Source organism: Polypterus senegalus, chromosome 3, assembly GCF_016835505.1.
Source record: "Polypterus senegalus isolate Bchr_013 chromosome 3, ASM1683550v1, whole genome shotgun sequence".
NCBI classification, from domain to species: domain Eukaryota; kingdom Metazoa; phylum Chordata; class Cladistia; order Polypteriformes; family Polypteridae; genus Polypterus; species Polypterus senegalus.
In genome coordinates, this window is record NC_053156.1 from 83,501,818 (window position 1) to 83,525,042 (window position 23,225).

A 23,225-nucleotide genomic window follows, 5' to 3' on the forward strand; every position below is an offset into this window, starting at 1 on the left:
CACATATGTTATTCACAACTGCTTTTTGGCAAACAGATATTTTCACACTCAAGTCCAAGCAAAGTTTTATAAATGTCAGTGCTCAAAAAGTTTCAGATTTTAATTAGAGATACTCAACCTTTATATCAATCCTCCACTCTCACTGACAATTCAGTAGTTAACATACCATACTGTATAAGTTGACCTTTTATAGGTATACTGAATCTCTTATTACTGAGAACAGACATAATAAAGTTATAGAGGGATATCAATATACTTGAAAAGTAGAGCAAATAAAATATAATGATACATTTGCTCTCTTGAAAAAGTGATGTATGAAATGAACATATATATATATACACAAGAAGCATAAGAAAAATAAATTTAGTTTTATTAATGGGTAGACAAAGGTAGTGAGTACTGTATAAAGCTAGAGTATAGTAGACAATTAATTTTATTAAACAAAATTTATGTTTCATGAATTAGAAAGAGATCAAGTTGTTGACATATTTATTATTTCATCTTCCATCCATCCATCCATCCATTTTCTAACCTGCTGAATCCAAATACAGGGTCACGGGGGTCTGCTGGAGCCAATCCCAGCCAACACAGGGCACAAGGCAGGAACCAATCCTGGGCAGAGTGCCAACCCACCGCAGGACACACACAAACACACCCACACACCAAGCACACACTAGGGCCAATCTAGAATTCTGGAAATACAAAAATTACACAAACTGATCAAGACATATCACACAATATGTATCACAGTTCTGTGTATTAAATTGTTTTACTAAAAAAAAAAAAAAAAATGATATTCAGTTATTTTGTTTTATAAACTGAAGAATAGCAAACAGACACAGAAGAAGCACAAAGACATTTATTATTGTACATGGATAGCCCTGTTCTGAAAATATTTGACTAATCAGGCTTATATGTGAACAAAGACTCACTACTATGGACTGGAATAATGATAAGCAGCAAAAAAGCTGCTAAAAGTATAAAATGGATACAAGTATAACAGTAAAGCATGTATATAAGTAGAACAAAAAAGAACTATACCCCTAATAATATGAATTCCTGCCAAGCCATTGAGAGCACACACAAGCTGACGATGTGCCTCCTCACATTCAACTCTACATTTCTTCTGCAATGATTTAAGCAGTTCTTCCATTGTCAATGTGCTAAAAAAAAGACCAGCATGTAAGCAATAAATAAATAAACATTGATAGCCCAGTACATTAACAAGCAAATATTATTTTGCCTGGTATCTTTAACAGTGAATACAATGCCAGTATGATCATTTACACATTGGTGACTGGAATTACTTGTTGTTATATTTGTAATTTAAACAGGCCTTTAAGTTCAGGGCCCTGGAGTCTCTAAACATAACATGAAGCAATCTGTTTGAAATCTGCGAAAGAAAACTGCTGCAATTTAATAAATGCAAATGGGGAATGACATCAGACCAATCTTTTTTCTATTAAAAATGTTTGAAAAAAATACACTGTTGTTACATGCTATTATGGGGAAGAAGGATAGACCTTAGACAAGGTACACTGTGTAGAGTTTTGAATAGTTCCATGGATTATAGATTGCTACTTCGCTTTTTTTACACAGTATTACAATTTAAACAACAGCTGGCTAAATTACTTTCTTTAAAAAAAGGTGTTTAAAATTACCTGTGAATATTTACTTAAACTTTGAAACATATTACCAGTTAAAATTTACTTTTGGTGAATTTTTTGGAAACTGTTCTTTTAATTCCCTTTGAATGCATATTTCTTCCTTCTTACCTATATACACAATGTCAAATGTATTTTAATATCCCTTTTTCGATTGTTCCTTTAATTATTTTACTGAAATTACTTAATAATTTCCCTTTTCACATTAAAAACATATAGTGTAAATTATTTAAAGAAAAGGCATGGTAACCATCTTGCTTTAAGCATTTTACAATTTTATTCACACTATAAAGTATATTGCACACTTGCTGCAGTTACAAATTCAAAAGCAGTTGGCGTTTTACTATCATGATGCCTGTATAACTGATTTTGATCAATTATACAGCAGCTTTCTTATGAAACATTAAGTATATTGGCTCTGAGCTTTTATTTGTATTCTTTGTTTATTTAGTATGTATTTCACATAAACACACAAATCTCTGTGTATATATAAAATCTAATGTCTATCTGTCTGTCCACTTTTCATGAGAGAACTAAAAGGATTTAGATCGGGTTTTTCCTATAATTTGCTGGAACATTCTGGTTGATTTTGCAACTTCTTTCATCGCGCTAAGTATCATAGTTCAATTAAGGTACTGATTTATTTGTGCAAATCCGAGAGAGACAAGGTAGACCGAGGGGAGGGGGAAGTTTGACGTCAGAACTAGGGAGCTGGGCAGGGCCCTCCTCACTCACGCTCCAGCCTCCGTTCGAGTTGCTGTTCCTCTGCGTTTTGAAGTGTACCTTGCCTTAGCTTAGCTAGCGATACCTGTTTGTTTATTGATTTTTAAAAAGTTTGTCCTGTATCACTACTAGGCGGGTAGAGCCACAGGGGGCAGCTAGTATTTATATATACCAGAGGATAAAAATAATTTCTGGAATAAATATAGTGTTCTACAGAGGGGTTTCTTAAATTACTGGTAGCTGGTTACGAATTACTCTTATTTTTAATGGTAATGGGTCGTTGATGGTTTGCAAAGTGAATTGCAGAAACGCAGAGATGGGGACAAGTCGCATATGATCAAGTCCACGCAAGTTTCAAGTGCTAACCATCAAGTCTCGAGTCAAGTCTCAAGTCACAGTTAAGACAAATCAAGCAAGTCAAGTCAAGTCAAGGGTTCACCCTAAGCAAGTCAAGTCGAGTCCTGATAAGTTTCAAGCCAAGTCAAGTCAAGTTGCAGTACTAAAACAAACAGAGGTTAAATTTTCGATACGTTTATTTTTGCACAGAAACATTTTTACAGAAAAGATGAACTTATATACATATATTATGTATCTTATTTGCATTGCTATATTTAAATTATATGCATATCTGTGCTACATTAATATCTGAAAATAAAATTGTGTTGCTTACACAAAACTAAGAAATCCAGTCTAAAATGTATAATGCAATTCAATCTGAAAGGATTAGTTTACTTTGACAACAACAATGTACAGATAATGTACTCACCCCCTTGTCATCCAATATGTTCATGTCTTTCTTTCCTCAGTCATAAAGAAATTGTTTGTTTTTTTTTTGTTTTGAGGAAAACATTTCAGGATTTCTGTCTATATATAATGGATATGTATGGCGCCCTGAAGTTTGAACTTCCAAAATGCAGTTTAAATGAAGCTTCAGAATGCCCGAAATGATTGGTTATTTTCCAAACAAATTGACAATTTATATACTTTTTAGCCTCAAATGCTGGTCTTGTCTCCTCTCTGTGCAGTCTGTGTGATTCGGGTAAATACAGTTAATAGATGTCAAAAAAACAACAATCTCTTTTATATCTTTAATGTCAAAAAATCCTGCAATGCTGTTTTTACCTTTTTTTGTAAAGGGCATTTGAGCTTCTATACATGTTAACTGTGTAAACACTGTGTCTGCACTTTTGCTGCAATCTAAGACTGTATTTATCCAAATCACACAGACTGCGCAGAGACAACACAAGACCAGCGTTTGAGGTTAAAAAGTATATAAATTGTCCATTTGTTTAGAAAATAACAGATTGTTTCGCTGGATAAGACTCCTCCTCCTCGGCTGGAATCGTTTAGAGTCTTCTGAAGCTGCATTTAAACTGCATTTTGGAAATTCAAACTTCGGGGTGCCATACATATATCCATTATATAGAGAGAAATCCTGAAATGTTTTCCTCAAAAAAACAATTTCTTAATGATCGAGGAAATGTTTTATATATGATGCTTTAATACTTATGCTGTCCATTATAAGGCACAGTAGGGGATTTATCCACTCTTTTTAATCTAACGTTAGTGATGAATCTCATTAATTAAAATGAACGGATCTTTTTCATTTCAGCAGAATATAAATATAATGTATGTTAATATAGCCCAGTGATGAAGTTATGAAGCTTAATCGTCATCTCTCGGTGGACGCAATATACACGTTTCATACATAATATATAATCTGATATATTTGTTTTCTATTTGAACTGGTTTCATTGTTATACAGCACACAACATTTTGTTGTTATTGTGAGTGTACACAAAAAAATTATAGACACTTAACGTAACCGATTCGAACGATGAAATTATTCTTGTCTGTATGACCAAAAAGTTTTGAATGAGTTATTGAAGGAGAAGTGATTGCACCAACGCTTTCATCTTAGATTTTCATGCAGTATAACGTTACACGAGCTGCCATTCAACTAACCACACGCAGTCACTCCATACAAACGCTTGAAAATGCGCACATTTAATATAGACATTGTAGTTTACATGTAATATCGAGAAGCCCTTTCATTTCAAGTTGCACTCAACATCAAAATGTGGCTACGCCACTGGTAACGTTATAGCGTTTTATTTATGAGATGATCATCACATTTCTGATAAAAAAAAACATGCAACTAAGGCCAAATTATGACAAACAGAAAAGATTAATTTAATTAATTAGTAATCGTTTTATTAAATTAACTATAAAGAATTCGACTTCCTTACCTTTCCTTGTGGTTTTTGAAGTGCGGATGAAATTTGATGTTGTGTTTGTCGTGTCTGATACTCTCGCATTGCATTCTCTGCATCTGGCAAATCTTTTTTTGTTAGTACGGTCTAGTTCAAAGTCCTTATAGCCAAACGTGACTATATGAGGAGCTCGACTATTGTCTGCCATGTTTGGCGCTGTTTGAGTTGTGCAGCGTTCTTCTTCTTGGTAACGTTAAGAGTTGTGCAGCGTTAAGGGCGCAGGTGCCAATTATGGTGCTGCTGAGTCATAATTATTTTATTAAATTATTTTATGTTATTAAACGAATTATATTTAAAAGTTCAAATCATTGTCGAGTCTTCCACTTTAAGTCAAGTCTCAAGTCACTTACTCTCAAGTCAAAGTCAAGTCAAGTCATTTTCCTCTCAAGTCAAAGTCAAGTCAAGTCATTTTCTTACTTCAATTAAGCAAGTCTCAAGTCCTGAAAATTGTGACTCGAGTCAAGTCATGTGACTCGAGTCCCCCATCTCTGCAGAAACGTCACCGCAGGTTGATTAAACAATGGACGATGCCTAGATGATCATCCTCGAATGCCCCCAAAGATCATCCATGATTCTACAAGCTGGACCACCCAATGCCTTTATGATTGGCCACAATTATCCAAGGGGTCACTCTAATGATCACTCGGGCTTTTAACAAGGAATGGGTCTCAAAGACACTAAAAAGGGAAATGTTGGGTAACAACAAAAAGAATTTAAGAAATCCTGTTCTACAGGGTTTTAGAATTAAACTTTCATATTTAACATGGACTGAAAGATATTCTTATGAATGATGCTCATGCCGAATTGACCGATTGCCTCCATAACACATAATAAGGGATATGATTGTTTATTACATCAGGAAAAAAAACATTAATTCTGCAGATATGGATGATAATCCAATTAATGTTGGAAAACCAAGTGACCAGAGTTGTGTGCATGTTTACAGACATTTCTATTTATACAGGTAAAATTCCATTACAACGAATATCTTTACAATGAAATTTTCATTACAATGAAGTATTCTTATGGTCCCAACAGTTTCCCCATATGAGGCAAGTCTATACAAATCTCGTTACTACGAAGAACATTCAGCTGATACTTTCATTAGAATGAAGTGCCCAAAAGACTTTGAAATGCCTGAATGCATCATCTACAAAGCAGCTAGTTCTGTGGCTACAGCTAAGTTGTGCACAACGATCCCCCAAACAGAAACATTGCAATTTTTTTTTTCTTTCTTCGAACTTTCCTCATACTTTTTTTTTTTTGCCTTTTTTATTTCCTGTGGTTTTCAGTGATACCTTTTTGCTTATTGCTCGTCAACATTTGAAAAACATCCATTAGAATTTAACTCATTGTCACCCTCCTATAGAAACGACAGACACAAAAAAACAATAACAGTTAATATTAGAAAAAAAAAACTTTAAATTTTTGCAGCTCTCGATTGCGGCAAAAAGAAAAAAGACGTTGCCAGTGAATTTGGAATTACACCATCGACGCTGTCAACTTTCTTGAAAGACCGAGCAAAAAAAGAAGAAAAATCTCAGGTTGCAAACATATGTGAACTGCTGCATTTGAAGATGTCGAAAAGGCAGTTTTTATGTGGTTCAGTGATGCTCGTTCAAGAAACATTCCTAATAATGCGGCACTCATTCAAGAAAATGTGAGGTTTGTAGACTCTCTTTGGACCTCCTCCAATTAGCAAGCAAACCGAAGAGCGTCCCGAAGTCGGATCTCCAAGTCTATGGAAGACTGTTTATCTGTTACTGGGGCAACAGCAGGCTCAAAGCTAGGCTGAATCTCTCAGCTATGCTGCGTCTCTCCGTCAAAGCAAACAGAAAAGATATTGATGTGTGAAGGTACATCGTAAATGCAGATAAGAGGATTACTTGATCACTGATCTGGCCACAACCCTGCCTGACTGCTGTGTCTATATATAGCAGAGTGACAGATCACGCTACAATAAATAAGTGTGCCGTTCCTGTTTCAAGCTGAATGAAGCTAGTTTTGCTAAAGTACTGAGACTAAGCCTCGTGTTTTGGAGTACAAGATAGGGACTTAAAGCGCGACCCCGATCATTTATGATTTGCTTCACTGTAGCGCTATGAGCCTGTTGTTGACCTGCCTTGACAACGGAAAAACAATCTTACACAGACACTGCAATAGCTCTTCGGGATGCACTTCAGTGTTTTGTTCCTGTAGGGTGGGGATTGGTGGGGCGGGGGATTTGGGGGAATGGTCTCAAAAGAGTTCAGAAACCTCACAATATGAAGAAAAAAAGAATGATTCGGCTCCTGATTGATAACTGTGCTGCCCACAGCATGCTTCTACATTTAGATAATGTTCGCGTTGAATTCCTTTCACCCAATTGCACAGCAGTGCTTCAACCATTAGATCTGGGCATCATTTGCACCCTGAAAGTATATTATTGCAAGGAAATGCTGAGAAAAATTCCCATCAGCATAACTTGTAGGCAGGAGGAGATTAAAATTAATGCGAAAGAAGCTATTGAAATGATTGAAAACGCCTGGTTGCAAGTTAAAGAAAGCACTATAGTAACAAATATAGAATCTTGTTACAACAAAATATTTTTTAGGTCCCTGGAAGTTCGTTGTAAAGGAATTTTACCTGTACATTGTTTTGTAGAAAGCATAGAACTGATACACAAGAATGTATTCGAAGAACAAAATAAAAAGTGCTCTAAATTTTACCTTTTCTGTAGAGGCAGGAACTCTCCTCTCACGGCTTGTGGGTGGCAACAGGCTTGTCTGAGTCTGAGCAAAGGATATAATATAGAGTTGACTGTTCTTCTATCAAGACTTCCTAGCTTCAAGTTCCAATCAGAAATCTTTCTCAATGTCAACAAAGCATCTTGGGAGCACACCTCATGCTGCCGGTGATAAAAATGGCCTTCAACTGGAGAAAAATTTAACCAGTGGATCTCTTCTGTTTGAGGGGGGATTTGTATCTAAATAAACAAAGATGAAGTATGGAAAAGGGTGAACATTTGAAAATGCTTGATCTACGGTACATTACTCTTTATTTTTCATATAATGTACAAAATCAGAGACATTGTTAAATTAAACCAAATGCCACTAACTTCATAGTCACAGACTGGAGATAAAAATAACCAGCGACAGAAAAACCTGACATGAACCGACTACTATTATATAAACACATTTACTTTCCAGCAGTCATGCATACAGCTACATTTTAAAATATATATAAAACTACAAACCTAGAAGCAACTATAATTGGAGCAATGTCATTTAGGAAACTATGAACAACAAACACATTATTATAGATGAATTCCCAAGATTATACCACGTTATTTTCTAATCCCACATAATCTTGAGCAGGGTTCAGGGGAAGAGTTCCCAAGATTATAAAATAGGCAATATTAAAGGAAAAAGAAATATATATTATTTGAATCCTTACAACAGTGCTCACATGTTACACTCCGGTAGTCCATTTTGGGTACACATATATAATGTTCAAAGAAAAATTTAATAAAATAAAAAGAATTGCTGTTAAGTTTTAGTCATGTCTAATAATAATTTCTATTTACATAGCCCTTTCTTTAACAAACAAATATTCAAAGTGCCCCACAACAAACCACAATATATCCCAGGCATGAAGAAACCTTTCTTTCATGACATCTTTTCCAGTGAGCTTTTAAAAGGGCAGTATTTTTAACCACTCTGAAAGGTTTTAATTTTTATATTCTTTTCCCATGCTGAAAGTGCAACTAAATATGATTGTTAATAAATACCTAAGATTTCCAGTTAATTTATTTTATACAGTGCATCCGGTTTATACAGTGCATCCAGAAAGTATTCATAGCACATCACTTTTTCCACATTTTGTTATGTTACAGCCTTATTTCAAAATGGATTAAATTCATTTTTTTCCTCAGAATTCTACACACAACACCCCATAATGAGAACATGAAAAAAGTTTACTTGAGATTTTTGCAAATGTATTAAAAATAAAAAAATTGAAAAAGCACATGTACATAAGTATTCACAGCCTTTGCCATGATGCTCAAAATTGAGCTCAGGTGCATCCTGTTTCCCCTGATCATCCTTGAGATGTTTCTGTAGCTTAATTGGAGTCCACCTATGGTAAATTCAGTTGATTGGATGAGATTTGGAAAGGCACACACCTGTCTATATAAGGTCTCACAGTTGACAGTTCATGTCAGAGCAAAAACCAAGCATGAAGTCAAAGGAATTGTCTGCAGACCTCTGAGACAGGATTGTCTCGAGGCACAAATCTGGGGAAGGTTACAGAAAAATTTCTTCTGCTTTGAAGGTCCCAATGAGCACAGTGGCCTCCATCATCCATAAGTGGAAGAAGTTCGAAACCACCTAACTCTTCCTAGAGCTGGCCGGCCATCTAAACTGAGCGATCGGGGGAGAGGGGCTTTAGTCAGGGAGGTGATCAAGAACACAATGGTCACTCTGTCAGAGCTCCAGAGGTCCTTTGTGGAGAGAGGAGAACCTTCCAAAAGGACAACTATCTCTGCAGCAATCCACCAATCAGGCCTGTATGGTAGAGTGGCAAGACGGAAGCCACTCCTTAGTAAAAGGCACATGGCAGCCAACCTGGAGTTTGCCAAAAGGCACCTGAAGGACTCTCAGACCACGAGAAACAAAATTCTCTGGTCTGATGAGACAAAGATTGAACTCTTTGGTGTGAATGCCAGGCGTCACGTTTGGAGGAAACCAGGCATCGCTCATCACCAGGCCAATACCATCCCTACAGTAAAGCATGGTGGTGGCAGCATCATGCTGTGGGGATGTTTTTCAGCGGCAGGAACTGGGAGACTAGTCAGGATAAAGGAAAAGATGACTGCAGCAATGTACAGAGACATCCTGGATGAAAACCTGCTCCAGAGCGCTCTTGACCTCAGACTGGGGCGATGGTTCTTCTTTCAGCAGGACAACGACCATAAGCGCACAGCCAAGAAATCAAAGGAGTGGCTTCAGGACAACTCTGTGAATGTCCTTAAGTGGCCCAGCCACAGCCCAGACTTGAATCCGATTGAACATCTCTGGAGAGATCTTAAAATGGCTGTGCACCGACGCTTCCCATCCAACCTGATGGAGCTTGATAGGTGATGCCAAGGATAGGTGTGCCAAGCTTGTGGCATCATATTTAAAAAGACTTGAGGCTGTAATTGCTGCCAAAGGTGCATCGACAAGGTACTGAGCAAAGGCTGTGAATACTTATGTACATGTGATTTCTCAGTTTTTTTATTTTTAATAAATTTTCAAAATCCTCAAGTAAACTTTTTTCATGTTGTCATTAAGGGGTGTTGTGTGTAAAATTCTGAGGGAAAAAATGCATTTAATCCAATTTGGAATAAGGCTGTAACATAACAAAATTTGGAAAAAGTGATGCGCTGTGAATACTTTCCGGATGCACTGTACATAACGAAATTTGCCAAATCAGAACATTGCATACAATTTTGATACAAGTATATCCCTAGGTCATAGGTTTTTTCATTATTTTTAGATCTGAAGATCCACGAAACATGATGTGCTCCATTGTCAATGTTCTTGCATATGCTAAGAAATATGCACAATTATAAAAAAAAAAAACCCCGCAAAGTCACTACTTAAGACTGAATAGCCTTCTGCATATTATAGAACTCCAGAACAGTGACAACATTTTGGTGTAATGTATTATCTGTGGTCCATAGTCCTTGCCTGCTTTAAAAGGCCAACAATTATCCCCATACCTAAGAAAACAAAATTGGACTGTTTGAATGACTACATGATGAAGTGCATTGAGAGTATGGTCCTACAACAAACAAAAAAAAAAAGAATATTGCAGACTTTCACTCCATTTTACATGTCATCACAACTAGTCCACAAAGAATGCCATATATCTTCTGGAACATCCGAATAACAAAAGCCGTTATGCAAAAATCCTGTTTACAGACTACACCTCAGCATTTAACACTGTTGTACTAGCAAAGCTTACCATAAACTTTCTTAATTTAGAATTTGCAGCCGCATTTTGCAATTGGATTTTTTTACTTTCTAATCAAGAGCTCAGCAAGTGTGGATTGGTAGCATCAAATGCTTTAAGCCAGTGGTTCCCATTAATTTCTAAAATAAAACAAAAAACATCTTAAAAGGTAAAGAGTTAATTCTTTTTGGGCAGAGGTTGACTTTTGGTGACAGGTGGGTGTGAGGGCAGATGTCAACTTGGGTGATAATCAGCTGTTACGATAAAGGTAGACAATGTTAGACTCATTGACTTGAAGTCTAATCCCTGCATGTGCGTGAGTAGCGAAGAGCAAGCAATGGCAAAAATAGCAACAGCATCTGGTGAGAGAACAAAGCAAAGGGGCAAAGCTAAATATTCAGTATGTAACGTTTTGCGTATTATCGCTGAATTGGACTCTAAGTTGTTGGACTCCAATTTTGGTTCAAATGATCTGGAGATCGAGATCGAAAATGAAAGTGAGGTACCAGCATCAGCCGATCATGGTGCTAAACACATTCATGTAGCTGACACGCATATGACAATGTTTGCCTGGTAGGACCACAACTTAAAATGACTAGAAGTACAAACCAGATTGCATCACACTGTGCCCACCACCGCCAGAGTTGTAAATATCTGTGGATTCATCCGTCTGTAGTGAGAAGTATAGCTCATAATTATCAATGAACATTAAATATTGTATTTGTCACTAATAAGCACAGCACCCAACTTGGAAATGATGCTTCATCACACTTTGCTGCTTACATAAATAAAGCCAAACTGAAATTTCTAGAAGACTCCAGTGCCATTGAGCAACGATGCAGTGATTAAAAATAATTAGCAATCACTTTCTCAAATGTTGTGGAAAGTCCAGGAAACAAGGTGAACAAAGGCAAATTGTGCTACTGGGTGACGGAAGGTACCAGTATTTCTATTATTTGATAACTATTTTACTGCCAGGCGGCTGCTGTTCATTTACAAATGGAGTTGAGTATGGTAGTGAGGTCCGCAAATAAAATTCTCACCCAGAAGTGGGTCATACCTTAAAAAAAGTTTAGGAACCACTGCTCTAAGCTAAACCTCAACATGAACACTCTGAAGGGTAATATGCTGAGCCCCTTTCTGTAATCCTTGTTTACTTCTGACTGATTAGCCTGACACATTACATTATAGGCCTGATCATCAACACTAATGAGACAGCTTACAAAGAAGATATCTATCTGCTGACTCAGTTCGGCCTGAACAGCAATTTCACCATTAATGACAGCAAAACCAAGAAGCTACTCAAAGATTTTAGAAAGCATAAGGCGGACCATAATGACATCTACATTGGGGGAGATGCTGTTGAAAGAATGAACAGGTATAAATTCCTTTAAAAGACCTTAACAAATGAACTGAAGCGGGCATGACACACATTTTGTCTCTTGTCAAAAAGGCACACTAGCACCTCTGCCTCCTCAGACTTCTGAGGGCTGCTTGCATTTCACTAACTTTTCTCATAAATGTTTCCAGGTGCACAGCACAGTCCAACCTCACTGACAGTATAACATCCTGGCACGGCACCTTCAGAGGGTGGTAAAGACAGCACAGAACATTACAGGCACCAACCTGTCCTCTACTCAGGACATATACAGTACTATCTGCCTTAGAAAGGCAAAACATGTAATTGAAGACCTCAGCCATACTGCACAGAAACTCTTATCTTTTTTTTCTGGCCAATGGTACAGGACCATTGCTACTTGCACCAGTACATTCAGGGACAGAAGTTGTAAGGCTGCTGAACAGTCAATCTTAAGAATCCAAAAACTGTGTATATACTGGCTGTATACTGTATATGTTGCATGCTATTTATACTTTTTACTTGCTTATGTATTTATTTTTGGTATTGTATTTTCTGTCAATTGTTCTGAAGAGACAATGAAATAATAATTCAATTGTACCGTGTACATTTTGAATTTAAGATTACATGACCTATTTCCTGTAACAATCCTTAAAAATGTGCATGGTATACTTGCTCATAAGGAATGAAAAGAAAAAAAAAAAACTAACATTATGACCTGAGTTTCAAAACATCAATTTGTTAAAATGATTCAATGCTTCCCAAAATAAGTTAAAAATACTCTACATTTGGTTCAGATAATATATTTGCTATTAAGTCAAATTGTTCATGTTTAAAATATTTATTAACAGTATGTTTACAAAGTCACCCAAAGTCCTCAGTTTAGATTTAGAATTTTTTTGACATATTTTTTAAAGTGTAGAATTGGAAAATTAAAGTAATTATTCATTAGGAATGTTAATTATACTTGTGTGACTGTTTCAGAATATATTTTTTATAAAAGTCTTCTTAAGATATTAAATTTAAATTGAAATTTAGTCTTGTATACTTTTTCTGCAACCCTGGCAGTACTATATTTTGCGGTGTTCTAATCTCCCAAACCCAGTTTATTAGTTTATTTTGAAGAAGCATAAATATACAATACTGCTGCCCAATACATTATGTGAAATAGACAAATAGACATTTGAAAAATAAAGTTACAGGCTAATGGTTATGTTAAAGGGATATTAAATTGCAGCATGTGACTAACACAGGAAAGGTAATGATTCAGGCCTGCCATTTAAAAACAAAATATCACGTGTTCACATGAAAAATTCAAAAGAACTTCAGTCAGTCTTACTGAAATTAATTTAAAATTCTAATTTTTAAAGCTTTTTAAAAATACAGAATATTTATTTTTTTAAAGAAATATTTAAAAATAAAGGATCACATTATGCAGAGAACTATTCACAGTCAAATTTCTTTTTCATTCTTCTGCTTCTTCCAACTTTTTCAAACTAACAACACATGAATGCCCAAAACTTAACCCAACAAAGGGTGATGATTGATGCCAAATGAAAAAGAGATCTTGTAGTAGATGTTTGAAGCAACATTTAATAAAGTGTGATCTCAAACGTCTGATATCTGATGCAGCAGTTCGTGAAGGATTAGACAAGGACTCAAAGACCATTCTTGAGACACTGTCCTTCAGTCAACATCAATCATAAAGCGACTGTACTTTTAATAAAAAAAGGTTTCAAATAGAATAACACTAGATGGGACACCATAATATATAGTAGTTACTGTGATTTATTGCACCACATATATACAATTATATTATTTCAAAAATTCTTAAAATTATTATGTAATAAAAATAACTTCAAGTTCTTGCCCCTTCGTCCATGTTCTGTTATTCAAAAAAGTTTCCCTTTTATATCTCTGTCATGCGATATGGTAAACATCCCTTTCAAAGCAAGTTACATTTTTTAATTAAAAACATCCATCTGATAAATTACCTGATCTAGTACATCCTTTTTTGCTGACCTCCACATTAGTTTTCCAATAAGATTATAAAGAGGCTGTGGATTTCCTCTACCATAAGGCCGGTAAAGTAGTTGATCCCACCAGTGTTTCACCCAGTATGGGTCAATTCCAAGGAAAAGAATGAGTCCATACAGATCTAGAAGTCATTAACAAAGACAAACTTCAGTCTTATAATGCAGGCGGTTTCCTGTGTGGTTAGATGACACTAAACTATTACACAGTAAAATAAATACACATGATGCTTTATTGTGACATTAGAACTTGCAATAATCAGAAATACCAAGAACTAAAATTTAAAAAATATATCTATTGATCCTAAGACAATATACAATATATCCTCATAAATAACAAACACTAAATTCCTATTATGCTTACCTTCAAGCCCCCGCTGTACTGGTGTTCCAGTAACACACCATCGATTGATGGCACTTAGTCTCAAAGCCATTTCAGCAGCCTAGATAAAAAAAAAAACAATTCTGATATTAGAAAAGGAAAAAAAAAAAAGATGCTTAAGGAGCACTATTGACAGCTGGTTTATAAGCTGTAATTTATTTTTTTCTTTCAAATACAGCCAATTTATGGCTAACTGAAACAGTGCACTAATCTAATAAATTTTTAAGTAAACCATTACTTTGAAAAAACTTCAGCCTGAGCAAGATAAAATAGCCTTCATTTTTAAGAATTATCACCAATCAAACTCACCACATTTGTACATTTTTTTTTTTGAAATTCTTATAACTAAATTCTTTAAAATTTGTAAGGTTTAAGCAGCAATCCATATAAAAAATTAATTAAAACTGATAATAGATAGATAGATACTTTATTAATCCCAATCCAGCAGCAGTATACTGATAGAAAAAACAATATTAAAGAGTAATAAAAATGCATAATGTTAGCGTTTAATCCCGCCGGGGGGAACTGAAGAGTCGCATAGAGATGAGGATTTCACATTGAATTCCTGAAGCTACATTGCAAAGGTGTACATTTAAAGGCATCTGTTCTCCTTGTAAAGAACTTGGAAAAACCAGCTAAACACCTTTATCACCTAAACTGAAATCTACAGAACAATGGCAACAAGTGAAATAAATAAAAAAACGAACAAAGTTCATCTTTAGTTCAGGAGATAAACTTTGTTCAATGTCAGAAAATACTGATAGATTTAACAGAAAAAAACTAATTTCAAGAGGAGCACTTGAATTATGATTATGAAGCACTTAAATACCAAATGTATGGCTGTTAGATAATTCTGTCTTGAACAGGGGTCTCCAACACGTCGCTCGCGAGCTACCAGTCCTTTCCAAGTAGCTCGCCAAAGGGTTAACGAATCCTACATAAATTTGAAAACTTGATTATTTAAAATCATATCACGATCCTTTTAACACAAAATCACAATCCACAATCTGAATTGCAATCTATGTTTTCAATGTGGCATACACTTAACAGAATATCTGGACTCAAACTCATCAAGACCTAGGTAACACTTTATTTTAAATATCAGACAAAGTTGAATTCAATTGTTCTCTCATTCGCTAGCTAAGTGGGGGTAAGGAACACGCCCCGAAGCTGGCAAGTGAGAGAGGAGGGCCCTGTCCCCCTCCCCTCTGCCTACTGCGTCTCACTCGGATTAGCGCAAATAAATCGGTGCCTCAAGTGAACTATGATACGTAGCGAAATAAGACAAGTCACAAATTATAGAAAAAAACCCGATCTAAATCCGTTAAGAAGTTCTCTCGTGAAAAGCGGAAAGACATACATACAGAAAGAGAGACATTGGATTTTATATATTAGTAAACCTTCAAAATAATGTGCAGTTAAAGTCTCAACAGCATTCTCAGCATTTCTGGAGCGTAGTACAGCCACTTAACTATAAGAATCTTTACCAAGCAGATCTGAAAATGTCTGCTTTGTTTGGGTCTACATAACTCTGTGAGTCTGCCTTTTCTGACATGATCATCATGAAATCAAAGTTCAGAACAAGACTGACAGATGAAAATTTAAATGACTCCAGAAGAGTGAACCTAAGTGGCTACACTCCACCAAACACCTGCCTCTCTTGTTGACTCCATGCAGTGCCAGTCATCTGACTAACTGAAAAACACATCACACATGCAAATGGACCTGTGAATACTCTTGTGAAGTGAAACAGTGACATGGAACAAAATGACAACTGAAAAAGTAATATCTGTGTATTTTTAATTGCATTATTTTGACAGCATTCATGTTTTAATTTAATAGTGTGAGATATACTGGAAAATGCATACAGACATACAAAAATGCACTTACAGGTGAACTAAATGTTTTTTATGCTGTTTTAATGCAAAATGCAAGTTGTGGACAGCAACATTTTGTAAATGTTCAGGTAAAACAAGCTTATTCAGTTTGTTTGGGTTGAAATAAGCCATGAGAATAAAGGTTAGAAAACATGAGTAGCTCTCAGCCATTTTCATTTCCTAAAAGTAGCTCTCAGGGGAAAAAAGGTTGGGGACCCCCCTGCTCTAGAATAACTGCATAATTGTCTCCCAGATTCAGCATCTATCCATTCAGCTCACCGACAAAGCATATAAACAGATTAGGATGTTGGTACTTTTTATGAGGAGTGTGCCTGACAATATATAATGGTATTAATGGGATCATAACATTTATACATAAATTGATATCCAGTGTTCCTGTTTACTTGCTTTTTTTTTTTCACACCACAATTCAGTGCTATGCTTCCTTACAGCACAAATAAGACTGCTCTGTATGAATTTTTATAAATAATTAAATTAAATTAAAACTTATAGTGACATAAGGGAAGCATGTAAGTGTCTTCATTCATATGTTCTGGAATAATGTGAAGAATCTGTCCACACAAAATACTTTGCACAGCAAAAGATTAGGGCTACTGCCTCACACTTTGAGTGCTTTTCTACTATTTCCGACAGAGGTTTCTCCAGGTATTCTGGTTTACTTCTATAGGGTGGTCCACATCTAATTATGCAATTTTCATTACGCTATAACTTATTAAGTTTATTACATAGAAAATCACCCGAAAAATCCCGGACCATCGAGAAGTGTGCGAACTGACGACATGAAGAATCGTCTTTGCGCCGAACTGGAATCGTCCCCAAATAAATCAAAGTCATCCAGACGATCTGGATCTGCATAATTAGATCTGGACCACCCAGTACATCTCAAAGATATGCATGTTGGGTTAATTGTAGAATGTAAAAATAAGTGTCTTAGGAAGTCAGAGACATACAGAGGTACCATCTGTAAATGGTAAGATTGCCTATGGGTGGTGCAGCTGCTGTGACTATAAGACGCACACTGGTATTGCATGTAATGGTATTAGAATTTTCATTATAGTGTGAACACTTGAGATATTTACACATGCTCAAAACTTGTTTAGTGAGGTTAAAAGAAATGGGTGTGCCAAGTTACAAGTTGGGTATATCAGCAACTGAAATATTACAAATGTCTTAAATATACTAAACTCAGCTTTAAGAATGTTAAACTGAAAAAGTCATTAATATAATAAAAAACACAGCATAAGAAGCAAAAAGGATGGTGTGCCAGAAAACTTGTATAATCTGGAAAAAATGCAACTCCAAAAATAAAGAAACTGAACTAAGCCAATGTGTGCTACTGATCTAAAAGCTGCATCTGAAACCTAGTGTGGCAAGCATTTGGAGATTATTGCAGATGCTAGGCCATTAAGGGGTGAAAAAACACCGAAAGAATGAAAAAAAGAATTTTAAATAAATTGTTTTAAAGAAATTGTTTTACAAATCAGTAATCTGGACACCCTGGACTGGCGGTTTTTAATTCCAAACAACCAAACTACAAACTTGCAAAGCCTGGCAGACTACAAGATGTTTCGTATTTTTGATCCATGTAATTTTTTCCCAATCAGAAACAATTTGATAAAAAAAGACCCAATTCTTCATTTAAGATCTTAACTATGGTGTCACTTTTAAAGACAGCTACTTGTAGAGCACCAAACTGCTGTATCCCCCATCCAAAGCACGTGAGTGCCAGAATGATGAACAATGGGCTGAATATGATGCAACAGGTCATCAAAGCACAAGGAAGACATGCAAGAATACATGAAGTGCATATTCTTGTCATGAAGACCACCAACTCAAGAAAATATTGAACTTCCATGTACACACGCACACGAGTGAACAATACAGAGAAATTGTGAGGCAAGTCTATTAAGCAAGTGAGAGAAACAATAACATTAGCTATAAAGAAACTGGGGCAGTAAGGGCAAGAATACCAAAAGTTAATCATATTCTTTCATCATTTACTGCACTATAAATAAAATAATAAAGAATTTGACTATTGCTTCAATACCAGTTAAAAATGAAATGCAAGTTGCATTATGAACAACACAAAAAGAAAATAATTTTAAAATACTGAAAGAACTAATTTTGCATATTAAATACAAAGAATATTCTGCAAAGTAGTGATGACTACAGGGAGAGGACAGCATCACAACCAAGTCAGGGACATGTACTGTACTATATCTAGAGAGGATTGTGCACCTGTCACAAAATTTCAAGTGTTTATCCTTAAATGGACATTAACCTTTGGAACTCAGATAGCTATACTTTATTACAAACAGATCTTGCCTTCACAAAAAAGGCAAGAGACAAATCTTATAAAGAATTAGATGCTCACCATTAACCAATATGTACTCTGATCTCCTAACAGGTTGTTAGTAAGTTGTTAGTTGTTACTATTAGCCCAAAAACTTCAGAGTATGAACATGCTTTTTTCAGGCCTAAACCTTGTCTTTAATAACATAGAGACTCTTTTAATGATCCAAGCATGACAAATCATAATGCAGTTGTATACATAGATCACTGGCTGCAGTTAATGAAAGATGTTTGACATTGTAAAGGACAAATTCCACCTGAAAGTCAAACTGATAATGTTTTTGACAGAGAAACTAATTGGTGTGGTCCACATTAAGTCTGAATACAAAATTTGAGAATATAATCCAATATTTCAGTTCATTTTTGATAAAATATTTTTGTGTATATTGGAAAAAAGCTTGCATCAGGCTTGCATAATCCTTTAAAAATCATGTTTGCTAAAATGTTTTCTTCTAAGATGCAGATTGTTTTTATATAGTGGTAGTATTGTGCTATACACTTGTGTACAACAAAACTTTATAAATAAACATTCCTATAAAAAGTTACAGGTAACCACCCACCCCATATACAAAGCTGGGCTACCAGAAAGCACACTTGGGTTATCAGGTTTACAAAGATGGATGCTCAGCAGACTAACATATTTACAATTTTCCACCCCAAGGAAGCCAGTGATGTATACTCTCTCTTTGAACTGCCTATCCCAAGGTTTCTTCCATTTTTTCCCTACTAGGGTTTTAGCATCATGTAGTGTGATAGTGTCTTAGTCATGTGTGTTGCCAAGATAAAAATTGTAGTCTTAATAACACAATGCAAGACAGAAATGCCAAGCCAGAATCAAGAATTACACTCAGATTTTCAACTTCTGCCTTTACTGAAAAAGCTAGATTACCTGACTAGACTAAAACCTTGTTTCTATTTTGTTCACTACTTACATACAGGATTTCTGTCTTTTCGTTATTTAATTTCTAGAGTTTTCTATATTTAAATGGCCTCCCATTTTTTAAATTATTTTATTTAAAATTAAATAACACATAAAAATTAGGTTACATATAGAGTACAAGTTTTAAAATGCTGGAAGAATAAACAACTGAAGGTCAACAAAATTATTTGAGAATAACCTCAATGACTGCACTTATTTAAAAACAAAAAAAGGACAATATTATGGCATCAAGCGTTCAACATGTTTGGCTGTTGTTTCTCTGTCAAAATCTCAGACAAAATCACTTTTTTCATTTAAAATAGACTGCCAGCAACCGTGACGATTTGATCACACACCACAAGACTGATCAAACTGCACAAGCAAGTAGGACATAAATTAAAAAGAAATTTAAAAGAAATAACTATTCAAAACATAGCAATATGAATAAATTATCCACAATTAAATATTTTGTAATAATTACTTATTGAGCTCTTGAACACCAATTGTGTACCTCATATGGAGAAATCTAATCAATTTAATTTATTTCTCTTACCTTAATAGCCTATCACGTTGGATCTCGTACAAAACTGTTGTAATAACAACTAAGAAAATGTTATGACACAGTACTTCACAAGAATTCACTGTAAATCTCACCTTCGCAGTGGCACACTCTACCATTTGTGCTTCATCTAAACAGACTCGCCACCACTCCACAGCAACTAGTGGACTCGGAATAGCCATGTAGCGCTTCTGATTTCTGAAACGACGACCATCTTCGCTGTTACTGTGAGGTATATCCACATAGTTAAGCTCTGTTCGAAGAACATCATAGGTGGTAATAACCACATCCTGCTCAGCTAAAAAGTGAGGCTGAATGAAACCATGTTTTTTCACTCCTTGGTAAACCTGCAGAAGGACCATATTCAAAAATTGTACTTAAAAGGAGAGAAATATTTTCATATTTTAATTGATTTAAATAATTTAGGATTTAAATTTTTATTACTGGCAAGTGAACATATACCTATAAAGTCTGAACTGAAAAGACTATGCTAAGTCAATTTACATGAAGTGTGCAAGAGCAGGTCAATAGAACAGTTATAAAGCTTATGACATCTACTGATAAAGTCAGAAACATAAATAACAAATAGTTAATGAAATTTTGAAAAATGTAGAAATATAAAAAATTACTGTATGTACTATGTGCAGTAAAACAACCTTTATATCTTGGTGTTTCATTTTATTATTAGAAAATGACAGAATAAACTAATTTCCAAGTAAGAAAAAAGCAAACATGCAAAAAGTAAAAAAAAAAAATGCTTCAGATTACAAAAATATGATTTACTGTTGTTACTAAATCATTCTGTGTAAATCTATAAAAATGACCCACAATTAACCAGAATGCGATACTCTTCCAATTGTAGTTCAACTCACCAGAACCCGAAGTGATGAAGACCTTACATGTCTATTGATTTCATCAACCCACTGGTGGCAGATGGAGCTGGGTGAGATAATGAGTGTGGCACCAGTGGGAACGGGTGTCATAGCAACAAGACAATGAGGACAGTAAAAAGGAGTGGTATCCAAGTTCTCTTCCTTGTAGTTTACACACTCTGCATGTTGCCACAGAAAACAATTCAAGCACTGGACCCTTGCTTTATAGTCAATAAGTCCTAACTCTCCACAAATGCATTCAAATCTAAAATCAGATGTGTTAAAAGGAAACATTGTGGTGGTTCGAGAGGGAAAGTTTTCTACTTGATCTGAATCTTGAACTTCCAAACCATCTTCCTTTAGCCCTGTCACTGATTCAAAACTTGTATTGGTCATGTCTTCATGATTAAATCCTTTCAAATCTTTGGTGTTCTGGCTATCAATCGACTTCAATTCAGCTGAGGTAACTTTAATTTCTTTCTCCACACACGGGTCAGGTTTTTGGAGTGAGTTCTCTATTAAGCTCTGGTCACTGTCTTGATTGCAGTAATCATGATCCATTGTTGATCTCAAATATACACCATTTTTAGAGTCATTTGGAATTTGTTTATCATGTTTTAATAGATGATCTTGTGGTGGTTCTTCAAGAGCCAAAGGACAATTCAATTTTCTTCTAAGGCTGATTTGTGTTTTAATTTGTTGATTATCTGAATTCTGAAATCATTTATGAATACAAAAACATTTATTTAGTAAGCTAATCATTCAGACTTTTACTGCATATATAAATGAAAAGAATAATTTTATTTTTATATCATTTAGCAGGAACTTTATCTCATACCTGCAAAGCTGAAGATTACGGTACGAACTAGGATTTTTACATAACCAATAATAAAACAACTACAGTACTTATAAGACAACCACACTTTTTTTTTTTTTTTTATTTATTTATTAATTTTATTATAATCAACCACACTTTTGAGAAGGACAAAAAGATGTTATACAACAGAAATGATAAGAAAGCAATATGACGGTATAAATGTATCAAATCTAAACTCAAAAAATAGCAATAAATATAGATGTATTTCACTAGTTTTTTGGTTATGTTAAACTCATTTTTTCAATATTTAATTATGTTACTATCTTTTTTTAATATTTTATTCAATCATTTTTATAATAATGAGGAGCCTCTTCAGGTATGTGGAGAGAGGAAAATGTTAAAAAAAAATTACAAAATAACTTGGTTAATTAAGTGTAAAGTTAAGCATTTACCAGCTAAAAAATAATCTGAAAAATCTGTTGACTCTACAGTGGCTCTTTCTCTCCAGAGAACTTAAAAGAAAATTAAGGGTATCCCAAGCTTAATCCACATTAAAGAGGTTAATGGAAATGTGGCTAAAGTGCATTTTGCAACTGCAAAACAAAAAAAAATGGTAATGGAAACATGAATTTTGCAGAAAAAAAACCCCACTAAATTCGCAATAAAAAGTTTATACACTCACTTGAGGTGGTTTTTCATGTGATTCAACAAAGCAATAATTCACAAAACAGCAACGGAAACACTTTTCTCACATTTAGGTCACATGACACAAATACAGCTGATCATTAATCTGTTGTTAACAACCGCGTGCAGAAAAATAGATACCCAGCCTTTCCTGTTAGCATTATCCTGATACTCATCACTTGGTGCATGAATATGGATATGTGAGCCATCGATTGCACCATACACCTTGGGTATTTTGTGCGCCTTGTAATTGCACTGCAAAATTTGCCATTCCTCTTCCACATCTGGTAGAGTGATGTATTGTTTGGAGCATATAGCCTGACACACCACAAATACACCTGTGAATGGTGGTTTTGCTCACACCAAAATTCTTGGCAACAGCCTTGTACTCCACACAGGAAGCCAGTTTATAAAGTGTGATGGCTATGCACTTTTTGGTCGGGACTGGCTACCTTGTGTATGCCACGGCAGGGGACACAACAGGGCCTATTACACTGCATAATTCCATGAATGTTGAACAGGTCATCCTAAAATTTTGTACCCACAGTTCCTCAGTAAAATCACTGCAGATAATTTCAAAGAAATCCCTAATATGTGGGCTCTGCCAAGTATATGGAGTTCGCCTTCCATTTATTATATTGACTTGCTCTCGTCACCTCCAACTAAAAATGAACGAATGCTTTGGCTGTATGTTTTGGGTCATTGTCCATCTGTAT

At 35.2% G+C, this 23,225-nt stretch overlaps 1 protein-coding gene across 1 annotated transcript in view; it reads right to left on the reverse strand.

The window, feature by feature from the left end:
• shprh (SNF2 histone linker PHD RING helicase) overlaps window positions 1-23,225 on the reverse strand; it is a 116,275-nt gene that overhangs the window by 43,694 nt on the left and 49,356 nt on the right. Inside the window, exons 9-14 of the mRNA XM_039747526.1 lie at window positions 21,009-21,722; window positions 20,232-20,483; window positions 14,391-14,469; window positions 13,988-14,151; window positions 7,369-7,625; window positions 1,042-1,163 (exon numbers count right to left, since the gene is read on the reverse strand). Of these exons, the coding sequence (XP_039603460.1) occupies window positions 1,042-1,163; window positions 7,369-7,625; window positions 13,988-14,151; window positions 14,391-14,469; window positions 20,232-20,483; window positions 21,009-21,722 (1,588 nt within the window). The remainder of the gene's footprint in view (window positions 1-1,041; window positions 1,164-7,368; window positions 7,626-13,987; window positions 14,152-14,390; window positions 14,470-20,231; window positions 20,484-21,008; window positions 21,723-23,225) is intronic.